At 45.8% G+C, this 20,213-nt stretch overlaps 1 protein-coding gene across 3 annotated transcripts in view; it reads right to left on the bottom strand.

The window, feature by feature from the left end:
- The window catches only part of Step (cytohesin steppke), an 82,425-nt gene extending 63,958 nt beyond the window's left edge, over positions 1–18,467 (bottom strand). For 2 of the 3 annotated variants that reach the window (XM_076793178.1, XM_076793177.1), the window contains exons 1-2: positions 18,303–18,467; positions 14,023–14,096 (exon numbers count right to left, since the gene is read on the bottom strand). In XM_076793178.1, coding sequence (XP_076649293.1) covers positions 14,023–14,096; positions 18,303–18,381 — 153 coding nt within the window. In that variant the 5' untranslated portion in view covers positions 18,382–18,467. Of the gene's footprint in view, positions 1–7,044; positions 7,187–14,022; positions 14,097–18,302 lie in introns of all 3 variants that reach the window. The other variant, XM_076793179.1, reaches the window with a different exon arrangement.
- Between the last annotated feature and the right edge of the window lie 1,746 nt (positions 18,468–20,213).

The following is a 20,213-nucleotide window of genomic DNA, read 5'->3' as shown; positions in this document are numbered from 1 at the left end:
ACCCTTGGAGGATTACCTTAATTGAGAAAATACTTTATTCAGGGGACTGGATATCAAAGCTTTAAGTACTGGACAAAGAGGAACAGTGTAGACTGATCATTCATTTAGATCATTCAATTTTAAGAAATAGTAGAAAAGAGAGAAATAACAGAAGGAATAAGGAATAAGACGCGGACAATTCCCTGATTTTGCAATTGCGACGAAAATTCCGCGAAGAGAGAAAAATATGAAGAACATAAAAAATCCGAATGCAATCATGTTTCATTCAGATCAACTCTGTTTCTGCAATCTTCCCGGGGCATGGGGGGCGAGTAGGTTGTTATCGCGACCTTCCCTCGTTACGAACGCAGACTTCCGTCTCCAGTGCAGCAATAATAATTATTTACAGCGCTCCCAGCAGAGTTTATCGAAGTATAAAACAATTTTTCCAAGAGATAGGTTGCACAATCCTTTACGTCGTCCGGACGGGAGTGACTTTGCCCTGTAGCTTGGGTCGAGAAAGAGAAAGAGATAAAGAGTCATGGTTCGAACCGTTTGAACTGTCTGTCAACGCCCTTAGCGACACTCGAGACCGCGCCAGCAATTGATAAGCAGTCTGCGAAATTTCAGCGTCCTCCCCCGTCCGTTCTCGGAAGCATTCTTTTCACGATCCGCGCAAGTATGCGCCGCGACGCGCCGCGCCGCGCCGCGCCGTCGATGCGCCCTCGCGCCGTTCCCAGTCTCGGATCGAACACGAACGTGTCTTGCAACCGACTAATTTTAGTTAATCATTGTTCTCCGCGCGCCGGTTCTCAGACGGACGCAAATGCGTTTTCGAAGAACACTGATTCCGATCGACCCGCAATCGTCCGAAATGCTGAACTATGTCTCAGCTGATCACTGTCGACTGCGGAAGCCTTATGTTACGACAAAATGGTCAAATACCAAACTTTTTACCAAGATTAGCAAGATTCAAGCTCCAAGATTTTATTGAAATTCTTAGGAGAGGAAATGCATTTTTATTTAATTTACTAATTTCCGAATTTTCTAGTTAGGCATCATCTAGTCTAGCTTTTTCTGCTCCGGACAAATCCAGCAAGCTTATTTTTATCGCGAATGCAAAAATCCGCAGATAAGGGATCGTCGAATGCGCTGATCGAGGGAAGACTGCTAATCCGGGGATAAGATATCCATCTTAATACCCCGGGCAATTATTTACCGAGATTTCCTAGGTCCTTCTCGTCAGCAAGATTAGCTAATCCCCTAGCTCGCTGAAACCCGTCTGCAGACTGCGGATTCTATGCTGTTGCGATAAAAACAAATAGCAATCTAAAATAGTGAAGAGATTAAAAGGATTTCAGAACGTCGATCGATTATTCTCAATTTATTGGAGGATTTCTTCAAGGAAGGCAGAAGCAGAGAATTTTTGATAATCGGACTGCGAAATGTTCCAACGGTGATAAATCGCTTCCGTTTTTTCTTTTTCAAAGGGAATTGAACTTAATTTAATAATCAGCATCCTACGGCGGGCGAACGATCGTTAATCGGCCCAGGGCAATAAGCAAAACGCGTTCATATCTTGGCGCTCGGGGGATTAAATGCCCTCCCAATTAATCGCAGCACACTCGCGAAAGCTGCGGAGGGAAATTGAACACGCGGGTCGAATAAAATCGGCGATGGCGTCGTCGCGAACGGAATTACAATGCAAACTGCGGGAACCGGCGCGGCCGCCGAGCTTATTCCATTAGTGATCAACGACGATCTAATTCGCTGGCGGATGCAAAATGCCCGATTTCGCGCCATAAATCCGCTGATACGCCGTCGGAAACGCCATAAGTCACGTGTCTTCGAAAACCAGCGCAGTTTCAAATCCCTCGGCTCGATGTTTGCGAACAATTATGCCGCGGGACCATCCTGCCGAGCAAAATACATTTTTCACACCCCTGCACCAGAATTTCTTGTATGGGCACAGTGATTCTAAAGTCGTTTCTGTCGTGGATGATTAAAGTGTTGGGAAGATATTAAATTAGTGGAAAATTTGGAGAATTTTACGTTAAGACAATATTTATATGAACGAATGCATTTTTCCAGTCAATTTTTAAGTAAACGTCTGGCTCCACTTGAATTTTTGTCATTTTTGTATTTGTGTGAAAATTATGAATGCATATTTAGCAGCACCGTAGACGAACGTTTTTCATCCCACGGTTTAAAAATATGTTTTCATACCGTGGCTCTAATAAATTGAGCACACCTTGTAACTTCGTAAAAGGAAACGGATATTTGTGTCTGTTGGGTACACATTTAGAGTATTTTTGTTGCTAAATCGAAACAGTTCAATTACATTCGTGTTTCCATTCGACGTCGTTATTTTCACGTACCAGGCTCGAACAGTTCCACTAAATAGTTTAAAACGAATCTCGAACGGATCGTCGTAACCGCAAAACAAATTACTGGACAGCGGATATTTATGCAAAATTAAAAATTCTCCACCTCAACTTCGAACAACAGTAAAAATTTATTTCCTGAATAATTCAACAGATTGAAAGTGTACTGTGACAGTGTGTTCCAAAAATTCTCTTTTGCATCCGCAGTCTATAAATCAGATAAATAAATATTTTCCCCACCGACACGGTCTTTCTCCTTTCACGAAACAAAAGTTATAGCCGATCCCAGTAAAAGGAGTTAAAATTCAAAAACGAAATAATAAAAAATGGGGGGGGGGTCGCGACGCTGCTGGTGCCTCCGCGAAAAAGAATGGGACTCGGTCGGGCATGATTCAGCGTCGAGCATCCGCGACAGGGAAAAGCTGGCCTTTGTTCCACGGTTGTTTATCGAACGACTGGTCGAATTTCCCCGGTGGCCATCGAAAATCGAACGGATCACGTGCGCGTTCTTCCTCGTTACCGCGGCAGACGCGGCACGCGCGTCCATCGTGCTCGTGCATACTTCGAAGTTCCGGGGTCGCGAATTCCCCTTTGCACGAGGACGAAGACGGGGTCGAGAACGTCCCCTCGTTGCACCTGCTGCAGCTGCAACCGGACGATTAAAGCCTGCTCGCGTGCACGCGTTTATCGCGTGACGGTTACGCAGATGCGTGCTGTTCCCCCTGCTGTACATGCTCGCCTCTCTGTGCACCGTCTAAGCAGTGTTGCCAGACGAGGGGAGGGAGCACGAATCGAGGGGAAAAGGCTACCCCCTCTCTACCAGTACCGGAGCATGCGCGACAGAGAGGGAACGCGTCACGTGACGGAATAGCGCGGTGGAAGGGGAAGTTAGAGTGGGGGAACGAGTCTTGATCTGGCGACACCGGTTCCCCATATATATATAGACATATAGCTATGCACCACCTAGATTTACTGGGACACAGTATTTTTTCAGAAACTTACAAGACACGTCTTCTTCGATTTTTAGATTCGTCAACGAAGAACCGAAATTAAAAATTGCCTTAAGTCCCGTTTCCCTCGCGGGCAATAGCGCCTCGGCGGGGAAAGGAAAGATAAATTGGTGAGTGACGGTGACGAGCTCGCCCATGGAGGAAGCTGTGACGTATCGCCGCAATAACCGGTAGGATCTGCTCCGTGGTAACGTTGATGGAGAAACGTGAGTCATCATTGGACCTCGGGCGCTGGCAGCGATGATGATTCTTGCCGGTTCGGTCGTGTGCTCCGGTTGTAAACGGCAGGAATGATGATTCTCGCTCGGGCATGCTGCAGCGAACGACAGGTTGTACACCGTAGGTGCATACACCGTCGAACGACCGGTGGAGCGCGCATCATTCTCTGTATCCGCCGGCTTTCCTATGCGACGCGGAGAGAAACCGCCGGGGCCGAAATGTCGGTCAAATGTGTGCAACGACGGACCGTAAATCGCGCCGACGCCATATGGCATCCTCTGGGACTGAGAGCACCGAATTCATTGCGCTCCGCGCAACACAACGCCGCGGCCGGTGCATCGCGCGTTTTTAAACGACGAACGGATTTCGCGGACCATTAGCCGCACGCCGGATCGTTACGCGCGCCTAATGCGTCATTGTCGTCGCTGGACCCAGAGTGGCCCGACATTCGGGACGTTAGAACCCAGTTGCGCGACGAGTTTTTGCGGCGAGGCTATCTCCAATTGTAAAAACAACGGTACACCCCTTTGTCGACTCGCGAAAGACGCCGACAATCATGCATGTAATTGCGCAAGATTACAGCTGATTGTCCGCGCCATTCGACGAAATTACGCGAAAACAGTTCTCGCTCCTTCGTCGCTGAATTCGCATGTTTTCGCGCCGCTGTGGTAATTACCAGACCGGGCCGATAGCGCGCGAAGCAAACAGCCCGCGAAATAATTAGTTTCGTAACTTCGGTATCGCGCGTACGAGCGGCAACGTACAAACAAATTAATGTACTGATTACGGCGGGGGTATTAACGAGCCCGAATGTCGTTGCCGTTTAATACCTATTATCGCCTCTAGAAGAACACCGTGAACCGTTCGCGAACGTCTTCGGGAGCACAGTTGTCTGCCCGTTGCGCCTCGAGGACAATCGTGCCCGTTATATAACTCGGTGAACAGAAGTTCCCCGCGACGACCACTTGTGAATCAGTCTTTAATGGAAACAGTCCGTGTAAGAGTGATTAGCGGGTTTCCAGGTAACGCGTGCGAAACTGCGATAAAAACTTCCGAGCTCGGACCGAACAAGCGTCGTGACTCATGCCAGTTGATCTAGTATACCCTTTCGAGGCGGTGTAACGTTTTTAAATATTGACCGAATCAGTCGAGATTGTTTTGAAAAGCTGCGTGAATCAGTTCGCTGGACGGTGCGCGAAGAACGGTTTTGGGAACGTTGGAAATTATTTTAGAAGATATGCATGGAGGTGAGATTGCAATCCATGAGGAATTGTCCAAAAAATTCATTCCTTTGGGTAGTAATTGGTTTAATCGAAAGACCAGATTCGCCAACATGATATCTGTTTGTTCCATTCCGATCGACAGACTAAACAAAGATTGCTCAATTCGGTTTTCTGAGCACCGACAATCTAATTCGCGATAACGCGACCTTCTCGGAAGAGTTTCGACCGGTTCCTAGAGCCACGCTCTAAAGAAACCCGAGCATGACGGTGAAATTTCAAGAAGCACGAGAGATTTCTACTCTAATCGCTGGGAAAAGGGCTTCTGGTTTATAGCCTCATTTTTCAGACCGTACCTCGGACACTCTTTTTGTGACTCTTTCGGATGACGGGCGTCTTTGACGATTTTATGGTTGCCGTAAAGACGGATCCTCGCGCGTCACCGGCCTCGGGATCTTTGTACAGTATCTCATTGTTGTGAGTTACTCTTTTTTTAAGATTCGACGGCAGTCCCTGGAAAGAGTCGTTCGAATATGTGAGCGAAACAATTGTTCACACGTTTTTGTGCACGTTGTGAATATTGTACGCTTGCTACTAGAAAATGTTATGCAGAGATCTGCTGTATATTTTAGAGTTAGTATGAAATTGTGCTTTCGCATGGAAATAACGATTGTCTCCATTCTTTGCTAGTAATTAGGACGTCGAACAGCATTTTAAAAGGGACTCCGTCTCCGCGGCCGCGTCCCCAAAATTGTTTTTAATCACTGTGTTTATTCTCCGGCGCACGCGACGGCATAGAAAGTTTAATTCTCGCGTGGGATCCCCCTCGGAAAATATGAAAACCGGGGTGTGAACCGGGTCAGTGGGCCTCCGGAGTTGCGAATCCCGCAATTTTCTTGGCCCGACGAACCCATCGGACGTGGAAAAATAATCTTTTCAGCCTAGCATGCGCGCTATCTTTCACCTAACCGGGCCGCGGGGATAGATATTCTTACATTCTCCTCACCGAGCCGTGTACCGAAAGTTTCCGAAGACTTTCCCTCGATCTTACCCTTCTTAGAAAGTTGAGACTACCATTTTTTCAGATTTATACTCAAACTCGATTTTAATCGCTACCCACACACGTACGTACATCAAATTCTTATAACTTGTATATGCGCAACAGACGATTTTGACACTCTGGGTCAAGATAGACCCAGCCGTCGAAGGGTTAAAAAACTAGTACAAATGGATACCCAGTTGTCCACGAAAGGGTTAAACCAGTTAATGCAACAAAGACACCACTTGCGAAAAAGAGCGTGAACTTTCCGTAATTTTTCCAAGGTTAGTACAACAATGTCCGTACTAAAGCGTGGGGTTAGAGATTGCCATAAGCTGTCTTTTTCTCGAGCGATAGAAAAGCTCCGATTAGTAGTCATTGGAGCGAGGCCCGTGTAACAAGCCGATTGCCAAAGAACTGAACAACAAACAATATACAAAGGGTCCGTAGAAAAAAAGGAGGAACGTCGATGTTAACAATAGAACAGATCGAACAAGTTTTCCCGCGCGTGCTTTCGATCACTATGGTGCGAATACAAATTTTTGCGGGACTGCGAAACTTTCTGCAAAATAAAATGAAATTGTCCGCATTGATTGCAAGATACGAGTAAAAATGCAAAATTTGGATCTTTTCGCAAAATAAAAAATAAAATAAAATTGTCCGTATTGATTGCAAGACGCGAGCAAAATTTCTACAAAATTTGGATCTCTTGCAAAATAAAAAAAAATAAAATAAAATTGTCCGCATTGATTGCAAGGCGAGCAAAATTTCTGCAAAATTTGGATTTTTCTGCAAAATTAAAAAAAATAAAATGAAATGAAATTGTCCGCATTCATTGCAAGACACGAGCAAAATTTGGATCTCTTGCAAAATAAAAAAAAAAAATGAAATGAAATTGTCCGCATTGATTGCAAGACGCGAGCAAAACTTCTGCAGAATTTGGATCTATCTGCAAACTAAAAAATAAAATAAAATAAAATTGTCCGCATTGATTGCAAGACACGAGCAAAATTTCTGCAAAATGTTCGCACAGCAGAGATCGAAACGGTTAATAAAAGGAAAAGAAGAAGAAACGGCAGTCTGGTTGCAGGGAATAGAGAGATAAATTTTCCGAGGAATGCTAAATTTCGACGTCCTTCTTTTTCTCGTGGCGCCTTCGTGTACATTCCTCGCAAATCTTGATGAGATTTCACCTGTCGAGACCGTCGTCGTTCGCCGCGGAACAGCCAGATAACGGTGAGCAAGCAACACGAGCAGTCCCGTCCTCCGTTGGTTCGACGAGAGGTTGACGTCATGGGTGTCGAGGGTCAGGACCCACGTGGATCAGACGACAGACTGCTAAATCGATTAAATCCATTTAAGAGGGCCGACGAGCGCGAGAACCTCCAGGGAAATTCGCCCGACGAGTTTGCCGACCGGCACACACCGTTCCATGTTCGCAATTTTTCACTCTGTTTCCACGAGAGAACCACCGGATCTGTGTGTGTGTGTGTTCACCGACTGAACCACCGAACCTATTCAAAAACCACCGAACCGACCGACGATTTCACGCAAAACGTTCCCCGTCGAGAGACAACACGACCACCGGAAAACTGTTTTGTCCCGATCACCGAAAACGACACCAGACGACCCGCACCGGTATATTCGCGCTGTCGAAACTGATCGCGAAACCGACATCGACGGTTTGTTGACGGCTGCAGCCTTGTTGTGGTAACAACGCGAGAGCTCGTACGAGTGCCATCGAGAGTCAACAACATCGCGATTTGCGTTTAATTACATTAAACGGAAGGCGAAACCCGCGATCCATGGCCGAACCGTTGTATAAGTGGCGTTCGCCTTCGGAACTGGTGCCGAGCTGAAAATTGCATTGTTATGCGAGGAGGACTACATGTAGGGTCTACCGTTAAAAGCTGACAAGGTTATGCTGTTGTCTTTTCACAATTATTGCAGAATTACCACGGGAAACGGAACTACTTGCTTTGAGTAGCAAGTTTGCATTTTATCACATTGTCAAACACCGATAAAAAGAACTTTCGACTAAAGTTCAGAAAGTTGGACAAACCCGATCGAGCTGAAATTTGGTAACTAGACTCATTTTGCATTGAAAACATGTTTGCCAAAAGGATTTTATGCGTAATGCTTTTTATCACGGAAAAAATGTGTCTTTTTTTTTTGTCCTAACGTTCATTCTAGCAAATAATGGCACGAATACATTGAAAAGAGCCTGTGGCTAACAATTACGAGATAAAATACCGGTTTCCAGACTATGGTTGATTAAAGCGTCTTCGGGGTAAGGGTTGAAGCAGCAAGTTTAAGAGGCGGTATCCTGCAGCCGTGAAAAAGGTTGCTCCAAGGCTTCCTCGCTCCTCGACCTCGCCAATATCAAGAAACTCATCCATCAAACTTTTTAATTAGGTCGCACGAAATCAATTACCCCGGCTCGAGGAGGGCTCGCTAATCCATTAACGTCTAAGGTCAACAGCTTTACCGTATTAAGCTCTTTATGAAAAACGTTCGCGACCGGAGAGCGCGACACTGGTGAACAACGGTTCAGAATGAGTCATTGGCATCAATCAACCGGCTGCTATAGTTGGCGATCTATTAACGCTATTATGGGAGAAATACCATAAGTCGTGGGCTATGTCCGCGGTAAAGTGGCGCCGTAGTCGCGCAATTGTCACGTTATGCTCGCGGGTTCAGGGACGTTTTTAAGTCAGCGGTCGCTGTGCCAACGATCTTGGAAAAATTTGGGACCATGTTAGAGTCTATTAAAAAATTAGGGGGAATTCTGCGGCGACCGTTTTTAATTAAAATTGTAGCTAGCAGAAAACAAATATCTAGGGGTCGGGGACGTTTTTTAGGCGACGAGTTTCAATTAAAAAATGGTACCAAATGGAACTGGTCAGTTTTACCGAAAAGCAAATCTTTGTTTGTATACGTTCGAATGAATTAAGAAACAATTTAGTCCTCGAATTATAAATCTCTAAATATAAATGTAAAAAATAATTATTCCCGGTGTATAACTATAGAAATCACGAATCTGGAAGCGAACAAGTAAACAGAACCCTATCAACCACCACGGAAACGCCTTATCAAAAAGAGACATCCTGGAATTTTATTTTTAGGACAGATAGGCCCGTGACAGTCATCAAACGTCGATTTCGTGGCCAGTGCCGAAGCCTAAGCAAACATTTACGCGTAGTATCGTACAGTTACGCGCAACTGAATGAAAATGTAAGTGTGCATTGTTTTTCCCCCTATCGAGTGGAATACTCCGCAGATAAATTCCGTGAAATATATAAACGTTTATTCGTTAATCAATGAGACCTCTCAGCGACCTGAGTGGTTTCAACGACCTTATTCAAGGACACAGTGAGACTATAATGATAATGACGAGTGAGTCTTTTAAAACATGCGAAACAAGTGTATGCAGTGCCCTCGTACGACGCTTTTGTCGACTTCGATCGATCAAGAAGGAAACTGTTAAACCACAGTGAGCTAATGTAAAAAATAAAATTTTGATACTGTACACTTTGGAATTCATTTGTTTCACTGAATTTTTGTCTCCTTCCAGTTGCTCGATTAATTAGTAAACAATGGTAGATGTTCCGTGTGGAAAATTGTGAATGCAAGAAACGAATTCCTACATTATCAACTGCCCGTACAGTTTCGTTATTCTTATTAATTATTTCATATCTTTCGTACCGATTCTTTTCAAGTACACAAAATCCACAGTTTAATTAACAGACCATAACGGGGAAGAAACCGGTTCAAAAATGATTTACAGTTGCAAGAATTGCAAGGTGGAGCCATTCGACGAAGCTATAGACCGACGGTAATGAAGAAAATTGCAATTACCACCGGAACAGAGGGAACAAACGAACGGGAGACTGTTGAACCGCGTGGGAACGGCTTCGAAGGTCGTTCGCGTTCATTTTACGTGGCCATTAAAGACGGAAGGGCGTGTATCCCTTCTTAATGAGTTTCCCCGGGAGTGCGTTCCACCGTCTAGTTAATTTTCCGCGTTGTTATACGTCTTCCTCCCTCGAGGAATAACGGCTTTCTTCCCGGGGAACGCGTAAAATGCCCATTGTTACCGACCGAGAGCAAGAAAGAGGGACGAGAAACAATCTTTGCGCGAACGCTGCATTCTTTTTCCTTGAACTCCCGCGAACAAGCGGATGCTTCTCAGGCTTTTTATGTCCGACAAATGCCCGGCTTTTAATACGGCCGTGCAATACTACCTGCCGGCCGTGACACAGCCGCGTTTAACGGTACCGAGTATCGCATAATTCCACGACGTCTCGGTCTCACGCTCGCGAATTAGCGGCTCGGGACGTCCAATGTCCTTCCGCCAAATTGTAACTGATGTTTACAAGCAACGGGATGCCTCGGAGCACTCCATTATGCAAATTTCTGTTGTCGAGAATTGTTTCGCGAAAATCGGAACAATGAAGTAATCTGTTTACCGTACCCTGAACGTCACGGTTGAATTTTTAATAATTTGAGAATGTGTGATTCGGCCATGTTCTCTGCAGAGTCAGAAATTTTTAATCCTGGAAATACAGCGGTCGAACTGTAAGCTTTAATACCGTTCCGGAAGATATAATTTTTTTTTGTTCATTTGTTCTGCGACTCCACAGGGGTAGGTAAATACCATTTGTTTCGGCGAAGCACTTTCAATTCATACGCAGAAGGAGGACCAAGGGGGATTGCACTTTTATTTAGTATCCTCCATTCAAAAAGTTCCATTGTTAGTATCCAGCCTATTGTCCTTACGTAACCTCTCCCGCAGATTCATTTTTCAGCCCCACCAGAACCGCCGACGTAAAGCTGAACCAACACGACCCACTATAACGCGGTTATATCGCTTCTCCGAGGACTGGTGATATTTCATTCGATGCATTAGTATAGTCTAGACTCTATCGGTCGTCGATCTAATCCGTAGGGCTTTGCAAAAGAAAAAAGCAGACTAATCTTATCTATTCCAATTGCAAGTAGCGCATCCCGTATCAAAATGTTTCTCTGAATCTTAAATGGAATGTTGAGACATTAGATAGACATCGATGTGACTATTTAATTAGTAACTATTGCATTTACTATACTGCGGAGCAAACTCCTGCGAAAATCCGCTTGCCAATTCGCTAAAAATGAACGAATCGATATATCGATGGCTGTTATTTTTGGAGCTCATTGAAAACAGCCCGTTCAAGAGTCACTGTTCGAAAGTGGAAGGATCACGAATTTCCGTTTGCCTTCAGGCGCGACTGTTTTCAAACCAACAAAGGATTTTTCGACTCCGGCAAAAAAGCTGACGCAGCGAGCACCGCGAGCTTCTATCGGACATTCTTATTTGTCCTCGCGAGTTCACCGGGTTTCTGAACTTCACACGGAAATAGATCCGACAAACCCGTATCTTATACAGATCCCAACCTTCGTGGAAACGTTCCCCGTTTATCATCCACGTGAGCAGTTTTTACGGTGGAACAACGTGGGAGATAAAACCGGGACGCCATTGCTTTGTGTCTGCGTCGTTTTGTCCCGCTCCGATCCGAACCGCTACCTGTGTCGCTTTTTCACTCTTCGACCCTCTAAATTATTGTTATCGTGCCTGAACTAAATGCTCGGTGGTGTATTACTTCGATCCTGATTACTCACAACCCTCCAAATCATGATTAACATTACTTACAACCCTCTAAACTTTCACAATTATTAATTGTGAGTAACAGCTATCAAAGAAACTGGCAACGAGGACATCCACTTCAAAAGAACAGACATGAACAGGCAACAAAATGGCCACGGTGGAAAAATGGGAAGTCTCAATCTCGACCGTTCCCTTTTCAACCGCGATGTCCACTTCGAAGGGACAACCATTTCGCACAATCCGGCGACAGAATGTCTACCATAGAAAAATGAAGGATTCCCATGAACAAGGGCCTGTCCGTAACAACGGCTGGTGGATCGCGAGCAGCAGAATCCAAGCATCGAGATCCCGCGGAGTCTAAGCTCGATCCGGAGATCCTCTTTCCATAGATGGGTCCGGGGGATGGAAAAAAAACACCTGACCAGTCTTTACCCGAGACTCTGGTCCGCGGCTATGGAACCCCTATCTGCTCGGCGAGATCGGAATGAGAACACGCTGGTCCCGACAACGGAGGAAAGAAAGAGCAGGTTGCTCTCTCTCTCTCTCTTTCTCTCTCTCTTTCTCTCGGCTCTCCGGCAGCTCTCTGCGCCGATGTGGATTTAAAAGGAGAAAAGCACAATGGTTCCCCGGCTACGGGGGACAAAACGAATGATAAAGTGGAGAAGGAGACGCGCGCGACCGGCCTTCTGAAACGACGCAAAACTCGAGCGAGCGACACAAATTACCTCTGTCATTAAAGGCGCGTTTGTCGGACGGATCGGTGGCTTCTTGGGCGGGGGACGCCGTTTTGCGTTCTTGTTTCGACTCGGTCCGTCTCGGTTCGTTTCGATAACAGAGCGGAAAGACGTTGCGTGCGCTCCGGTGCCCGTTGTTTTGCACCCTTTTTAACCCTCCGGTCCAAGAGTCGCTCTCCAGCAGGTCGTGAATCGCGGCTTCCGGCGACGTTCGAACGCTCGATCCACCTTTCCGCCATTTTGATCGACGGGGACTAATGGTGCCTCCAGAAAATGAATTGGAATGCGCAAAACTGCGGTCTAAAAGTTCTTCTGGCTTGGAGTGTGCGTCATTAATGCGACCGTGGCCACGCTGAATGCGTAACAAACGCTTGAACTGCTTCAACAAAAGGATCTGCTTCGATCGTGGACGCGTTCGATGTCTCACGGCAAGTACCGGAAAGAACCTCGGAAATAACTCGGAAACAATTTATGAGTCAACCGGGGCTATTCAACCGAGTGACTCACAATCGGTTTCCAGCGACCACGGTTTTTCCTTCCCGTCCGTTGAACGCTTCGTCAACGTTTTCAAGGGTAAAGGGCTACGCGGATCCTATCCCATAGAAACGCACTGTCTTCTATCCGAAAGCCGCGCGTGCCGTTGAAAATTCCCATGGACAGAAACAGCACAGCTGGCCATGTCGAACACCTGTTTCTCGATCGTGGAAAAGTGTACGCCGCGGCGATTCCCACACCGGAAGCGGCCGGTTGCTTTCGAGCCGTTTTCGATATTCGATATCCGAGGGCCTATCTCGCGCAGCCTTATCACGAACACGAGAAGAAATCATTCCGAGGCGAGCTGTTTACGAGCATGACTCACTTCGTTAGACGAAACTGATGAGTGAGATCATTCGCTGGTCGCGACGATAACGAGGGCGGGCCAAGAAACCAGAGCCTCGTTCTATATCGGTCGAGTTATGGCCCCTGATAACGGCAATGAGAACTCGTCTTACGGCAATTAGTGTATATTTAATCGATAAACGTGGATCGTGGATCGTTAGCGGACTTTTTGTAGACTTGATTCTATGCAAACGGTGTACCTGCGATGCTGCGGTCGTTGGACTGTGGATTTTATGTATTCGCGACTGGACTCATAGTCGCCGGATCGAGACTTGTTCCCCCACTCTAATTTCCCCTTCCACCGCGCTATTCCCCTACGGACGGTCACGTGACGCGTTCCGTCACAACGTCACGTGACTGACCCGGTACTGAATAAAAGAGGGGGTAACTTTTTCCCCTCGTCTGGCGACTATGACTGGACTGCGGATCTTCGTGCAAATATTAATTCCTATTCCTTAATTTTTGGATCCTAGAATCAGGTAAAAATTAATTCCAGCGGCCAATTTTCAGATTTTAGAAGCAAGGAAAAATTGGTTCTATCGAGTGGTTCATCAGCTTCGAAATGAAATGAAAATAGTAACGTTTTATTCAATATTCTTCCATACCAAGATCGTGTATATATTTGCGTAAAGTTCGCAGTCCATACTTCAATGAAACGATGAGTTGTGCACAGAGTGGCATAACGATTGGCGATGCAAGGGGAGACACCGTCTAGCCAGGAGTTTCCGTCGAACGAAAGTTTCTATCGATTATAAAGCTCGTAAGAGCGCAATGCATACGGAATGCGGAATATCGACATCCAGCACCCGATAAAACCGCGGGGAATGCTTTCTCACGAGAGCCTCTCGTATCCAAGCCGGTGGTGAACGGAGTCGCAGATAAAACGATTTGGCGAAATAGGCCAATTGACTCACTTGTATCGCTAGCAGCAGCTCCGTCTTCTTCCGCCTTATGTCTATCAGGATCTTCTGCTCCTCGGGCGTCAATTCTGCGAAACAGACAAAAGCTATTGTCAAATACAAATCGGCGAGAATGCGGAGCACGTTCTCTCGGAACGTTCCTTTGCACAATATTTTGGTCCACGTGGGACGTGCGCGCAAGCTTACGCTGATCTACTTGCAACATTTGCGAAGTAAACGGAGCTTCTTCAAATACAAGTCGGCTGTTTAATATTTATCTATTGTCTTTGATCACTGTTGGAAACCGTATACGGAACGTTTCCTCTTGGGACAACGCTTTTTACCATTTTGTGGTCCGTAAAGCTAGTTTCTGCAATTTTTGGCGAGGTACGCAGAGCTTTTGTTAATGCAAATCGCCCATTTAATCTCTGTGTAAGGAAAATGGTCTTTAACAACCCCCAGAACTAAAATAGGGATCGCTTTCTTTAGGAACGGCCCTTTCTGCCCTACTTTGGTCCCTAGAGCACACAGGTGTAAATTTACAATTCCCAGAGAAGGGACCCAATTACTGTGAGGATGCCAATTTATATTTTTAAAGCATTAAAAAAGGGATATTTTTCCCTAAAATCAGTTAATATATTATATATCTCTCCTTAAAAAATAAGCTCTGCTTTAAGAATAAGTATAATTGATATAGGCACAGTAATCGGGTCCCTTACCCTATGCTTAGCGAAAGAACCAGTGTTTCTGTCGATGCAACTTGCTTATTTAACCCCCTGCCTCAACCCCCAGGACAAAAATGGAGCCCTCTATCGGAACGTGCCGTTTTACCATGATCTGGCCCACAAAGCGTGCACATGCAAGTTTGCAGCCGTCTATCTTGGATGAGCGGCTAGGCTGAGCCTTGCAGCAGGGAAAGTGATCATCAAAGAGGAATCCGAAGGTTGCGGGAGCGTCAATCGAAGGTAACTTACGTTTCGGCCATCTTTCAGTTGTGTTCGCGGAAGAACGGAATGAGGCAACACTGGCTTATTTCTCGATAATTAATAATTGATCGTGAACTTGATGGAACGAGGACCGGCACCGCATCGGCAGGCCGTTCGGACACAATAGCGCATCCTCGATGCGGTGCCGTGAGCGGAGGATGGGACCTCATTAGGAGCAATTTAGCGAAAGATCTAAAAATAGGTCTTTCGAATTAAGGCTGGGGTCGCGGTATAGACGCGCCGAATACACGCGAATGGGATTAGACACCGAAGGGGAACAAGTGGCGAACAGGCAGGTTTCATTATAAACACCTTGAACCGATTTCTGCAGACGCTATTCAGTGCCAGGAACACTTCATCAATTATTCATTGCGAGCAGCCTGTGCACAACTTCTAGTAATTTCGTCGAAGAGATCGCCATCTGCTCCAGGGCTTTCCGATTGGCCCAGCATCTTTGCTGATCCAAATCATTGTTGTTCCAATTACTCCTAAAAGTTTCCCAGTTCATTCGGACAGTCTCGTTTGTATTTTAAATGCATACAAATAGTAGACTATTTTGCATTTATATTGCACATAATTATCAATTTCATTACTTGCATTGTATACAAGCATTAATTTCATTATTTTTTACAGTGCACTTTTGAACTTTCACGCAGTGTGCGAGTACACATCTGTGCGCCGTGTCTGCAATAATAAACCAGGAAGAAAATAGTTGGCAACCTTGCCTAGCACATTAACCCTTGACATTTGACTGACAGATAATTTTGACCCGCTGGTTACCACTTGTACCTATTCTTATGGGATTGATACCTATCATCGAAATCCAGGACTATGTTGAAAAGCTGCCGTTCTAAAGAATGGGAAAGTTAAATTCTTTCTAGTCTAGGGTAAGGAACCCAATTACTGTGCCTATATGAATTAAATGAGCGGATGAATGAACTAATAAATAAGTATAATTAATATAGACAGAGTAATTGGCACCCCGACACCAATTGGAGCCCTTATCCTGGTCGTTCAAACTTTCGTCCTTGTCAAGGACGTTCCAGGTGTGTACGGCAGGTACCACAATGGAAAGTTCCAGGTAACAAGGATTGCCAAACAGGAGAGCTCCGATATCGAAGAAAGAACCTGCATCCGAATCGTATCGGATCGATTGATAAACTCGCGATTGATAAACCGCATCAATAAGCCCATCGTTCGCGCACGATACTACCTCGTGCCATATTATCGGCTCCGTGAGGAAAACGCGTGTGAAAATTGCGCAGATAAATATACGAACGATCGCATAACCGCTTAGAAGAAAATGCGCATATAGGAAGCAGCCAGTCGCAAATAAGTTGTAAATTCTTTTCTCCGAGGTACATAACTAAACCACTGAAAAATTCATAACCGACCGACACCATCGCTCAAGGAATTTTTCTTTCTCGTCGTTGGACTACGGATGACCAAAAAATAATAAATAAAGCTTAAAACGATGGAAAAATTAATCCTCAACTGTGCCCCTTCGTTGAAAAAATAAGGCGCAATAAATTTAAACTGAAATTATTCACGTCGTTCGTAATTTAGAAAAGGGATATTATGCATTCGTGACAAACAATTGGATTTTGCACGGGAGAGGTAAATAATAGTTAACACAGAAAGTGTAGATTTTGCAGAAAGATACGCGCGGTATAGTGACGCTACAAAGTGGTTCGAGCGAGACAAAACTATTCGCGGCGCTTCTGTCAGGACGCCCTTATTATATGGCCGGCACTCGGCCAAGCGTAAACATGGAAACGCGGTTAGTATATAGGGGTGAGGGGAGTGGTAACGAGAGAGGAAATGATCGCTCCCATGTGTATACACGTTTTCATACGCCATTCATAACGCGTTCTGCCACCTGCGCTACGTCGTGACGGTAGTACCGTATGATCATCCCCGGTCTCGACCTCGGTGCGAGGTTATGTAACTCGGAACGGGTACGCTAACCTCTCTTCCTTCTCGCGCGCCTCGGAGCGCAGCGGAAAGTATAGTCGGCTACTCGGATTAGGCTAGGTTACGTGCCTCAGCGGAACAATTAGAAACTGTTGCTTCGCCGTGGAACGTAACGGGGTCGATAGCCGTGCTTCGCCGATCGTCAAGGGCTTCCCATGGATTTAAATCGCTTTGCTGTTAAACAAACAACCATATGCAAATCCGAACTGAGCGATCATCTACTTTCGCCGAGTTGTTCCATCGAACTTAAACTCTGAGACCCTTACGCAAGCTCTCGGACACCTGACCCGACATTTCTTATCACTTCTCGTACCTATGGATTCAAATCGCATTACTACGCATTCGAATTGAATAAAACTTTCCGAACGATCGTCGACCTCGGCCTGATTCGAACTGTTTCGACCCTTGTGTAAACACGTAGATACCTGGCTGGACATTTCTATGATCTATTGAACCATTTTTAGTAAGACCGTTCCACGCATCCTGTGGTTAATTCACACTTTCTACATTCCATTCTGTGTGATGCAGTTTCATTTTCAACCCCTTTCCACAGTTACAAGAATAATAATGGTCCAAACTGAATCGTAGTACAGGACTTTTTAAGCAATGTTCTGACAGCACAGTCCCACCGCATTTGAATTTGAAACGCATCGGAGCTCCATGACTCCATCTATGCGAACAACAAATTGGATCAGCAAATTGTTTTATTAACCTGTCGACACCTCCTAAGGAGAAAAGTGGCGAACGTAAACACAAGCGACGCACCGCGAGCCGCAACGCTAAATCGCTCTCGTGTTTCACGAATGAAACCGATCGTAGCTCGTTAGAGGCTCCTCTAACCTCTACACGCGTTTTGCGCAACCGTGTGTGATTCACCGGAGATTCTGTTTCGAGAGGTGCGGATGTAAACAAACGATATAATCGTTGACATAGGTTTCCGATAAAAACGGGTTCTTTTGTTTCTGTTAGTATCTTATATAATATCGGTCATCCGACGCGAAGTTAAGAAATCGTTTGGCAACGAACGAATCTCACGATCCTGTGAGAAGCTGCGTCTCTCGCGTTGACAGATGCGGGTAACGCTGTTAGGGTTGCTCGGTGGAGTTTGATATTTTCGTGTGCACGGGATACTACGCGAGAGGGTACGGGATGTTCGACGGGATCGTCCAATTCTCGGAGACGGGAGAAAGGTGATTTCGTTTTGTTTACGGCGTGTGTACGATAGAAAAGGAGAAAGAGCGCGTGCGCTCTGACAGGGAGAGACCCAGACTTTGGCCAGGAGAGCTGTATACGTCGGGATGGACCTGTTCAACGGATGTTCGACAATGTTCTTACCCGTTGCGCAGAACTGGTCCACCTGGTGAGCACCGGAATTCACTCCCGCACCACCCAGACCGTCCAAATCCTGCCACATTTCCGAGAAACTCGCACTTTCCGGGCACACGCACGCACAGAATCACCCACCTTCACTCAAGCGGCGCCATTTTCACTGTGTACTGACCACTCGCTGCGCAAACGACCACTGCGCCACCAACGGCGTAGACATTCGACCGTTAACTAACGGTGCCCCACCTGTCGCGCCACTGCCGGCGAATTTCGAGCATTCAATTGCCGACAGTCGATACATTCAGTCCCTGTTTTACCGAACGTGTAAACATGTTTACCGTCCGAAGATAACGGTTTGAAATAAATCTGGTTGAGATGTAAGAGTGGACCTTTCTTGTTCGAGGTGTCGATAGGATTAGACAGGAAATGAGAGCGCTCACGCTCGAGGTTTTAGTGTCCCCACTTTTCCTGCATCATCCTTTTAGCCTGGAACAGAACCTGCATCAACTTTTTAGCCTGTATTAGAACCTGCATCTTCTTTTAGGCTGGATCAGAACCTACATAGAAGAGCCTTATTTAACATAGATGTAGCGTCCACTCTGGCATTATTTGGAATACTAAGGAACAGCACTATACCGGGGACACTAAAATCTCGGGCGTGAGCACTCTCATCTCCTCTCTGATAGGATTCATTGATGAATTATTTCTCTAACTGGATCTTCGAGAAATCGTGTACAGTAGCGTTACCTAGTATCGATAAATCAGATGAAAATTTCGACATTCGTTCACAGATGGCGCCACCCATATTTTTCCCGGGGCAAACGATCAGTCGGTAAAATCGTCTACCAGTTTGAGCGTTTTGCCACTACGCGAAATGGCGCTGTACGGAGCCCTGGGCGGAGCTTCAAAATTTTGCCGTGAGAGGCGCCACAATCGCTCACCTTGTAGGGATATTGGCGTTGCCACGCTTTCCCCTAGGCACGCGCCTAGTGACTGCGCTGTCACGAGGTTGGCAATGCCAGCCGCCAGGCATGGATCAAGACTTTTTCGAAGGCTACTCCTCCTTGTCCCGGCCGTAAACGTAAACAGTCAAAAATAATAAATTTATCAATAATTCCTATCACGGCGGTCGAGATCTGTCGAAATTAGTTGGGGTGGGGAGAGTTGCGCATCACTGCGCACCTGCGCTCGGCGGACGCACTCGATCTGTCAGTCGAGTCGAGGACTCCGAGCGCAACGGATGGGTTGCGAGAGCGTGAGGAGAACTCGAGCTACGTTAGGTTACTTTGGAGTTGAGCAAGGGTCCTTGGTTCACATTTAAGTAGCTCTTAGGCTAACCAAGGATCATTTTAACCTTCCTCGACCTTAAGATAGCTCGGGGTCGGCGGTCCTTCAATGCTTTCTCTATTTACCTTGGCCCAGCAGCTCTTTTCAGTTATTAATGCACACACGAAGTTTCTGTTACAGGATACCTATGCATATTTATTTTCCACCATAGCATACGTGCAGAATCAATTTTTCCACAACCCGTTGTTTCAATTATGCAGCTTAAAAAAATTATATTGTTACAATATTCGACAGCTCATACTAATGTTCTACTTTCTTCACCAATATAGATACTGTGCAATTGTTGAGCTCGTTGACAATTCATTTCTTATTCTTTCTTAATCTCAATGCACGTAGGCGTATAAAAGGTTTTTCTTTAAAATGTATTACGATTCAACCATTCCACGTTGCATGTTACAGGAACGAGTGTCTTGGTAATAAAGTAAAAACGAAAATGGCTACTAAGTCTGTGAATGGTATTCTAGGCATTTTAAGAGTTTCCTCGGCTCTGCTCGGCCGACGAATAAATTTCACTGGAAAAGATTCGATGCATCGCGCTCTCCGATTCCAAACGAGCGTGTCCCGTGCGTCGGT

This window comes from Halictus rubicundus, chromosome 9, assembly GCF_050948215.1.
Source record: "Halictus rubicundus isolate RS-2024b chromosome 9, iyHalRubi1_principal, whole genome shotgun sequence".
Taxonomy (NCBI): domain Eukaryota; kingdom Metazoa; phylum Arthropoda; class Insecta; order Hymenoptera; family Halictidae; genus Halictus; species Halictus rubicundus.
The sequence above is the reverse complement of the archived record's forward strand: the minus strand, read 5'-3'. Positions and strand labels throughout refer to the sequence as shown.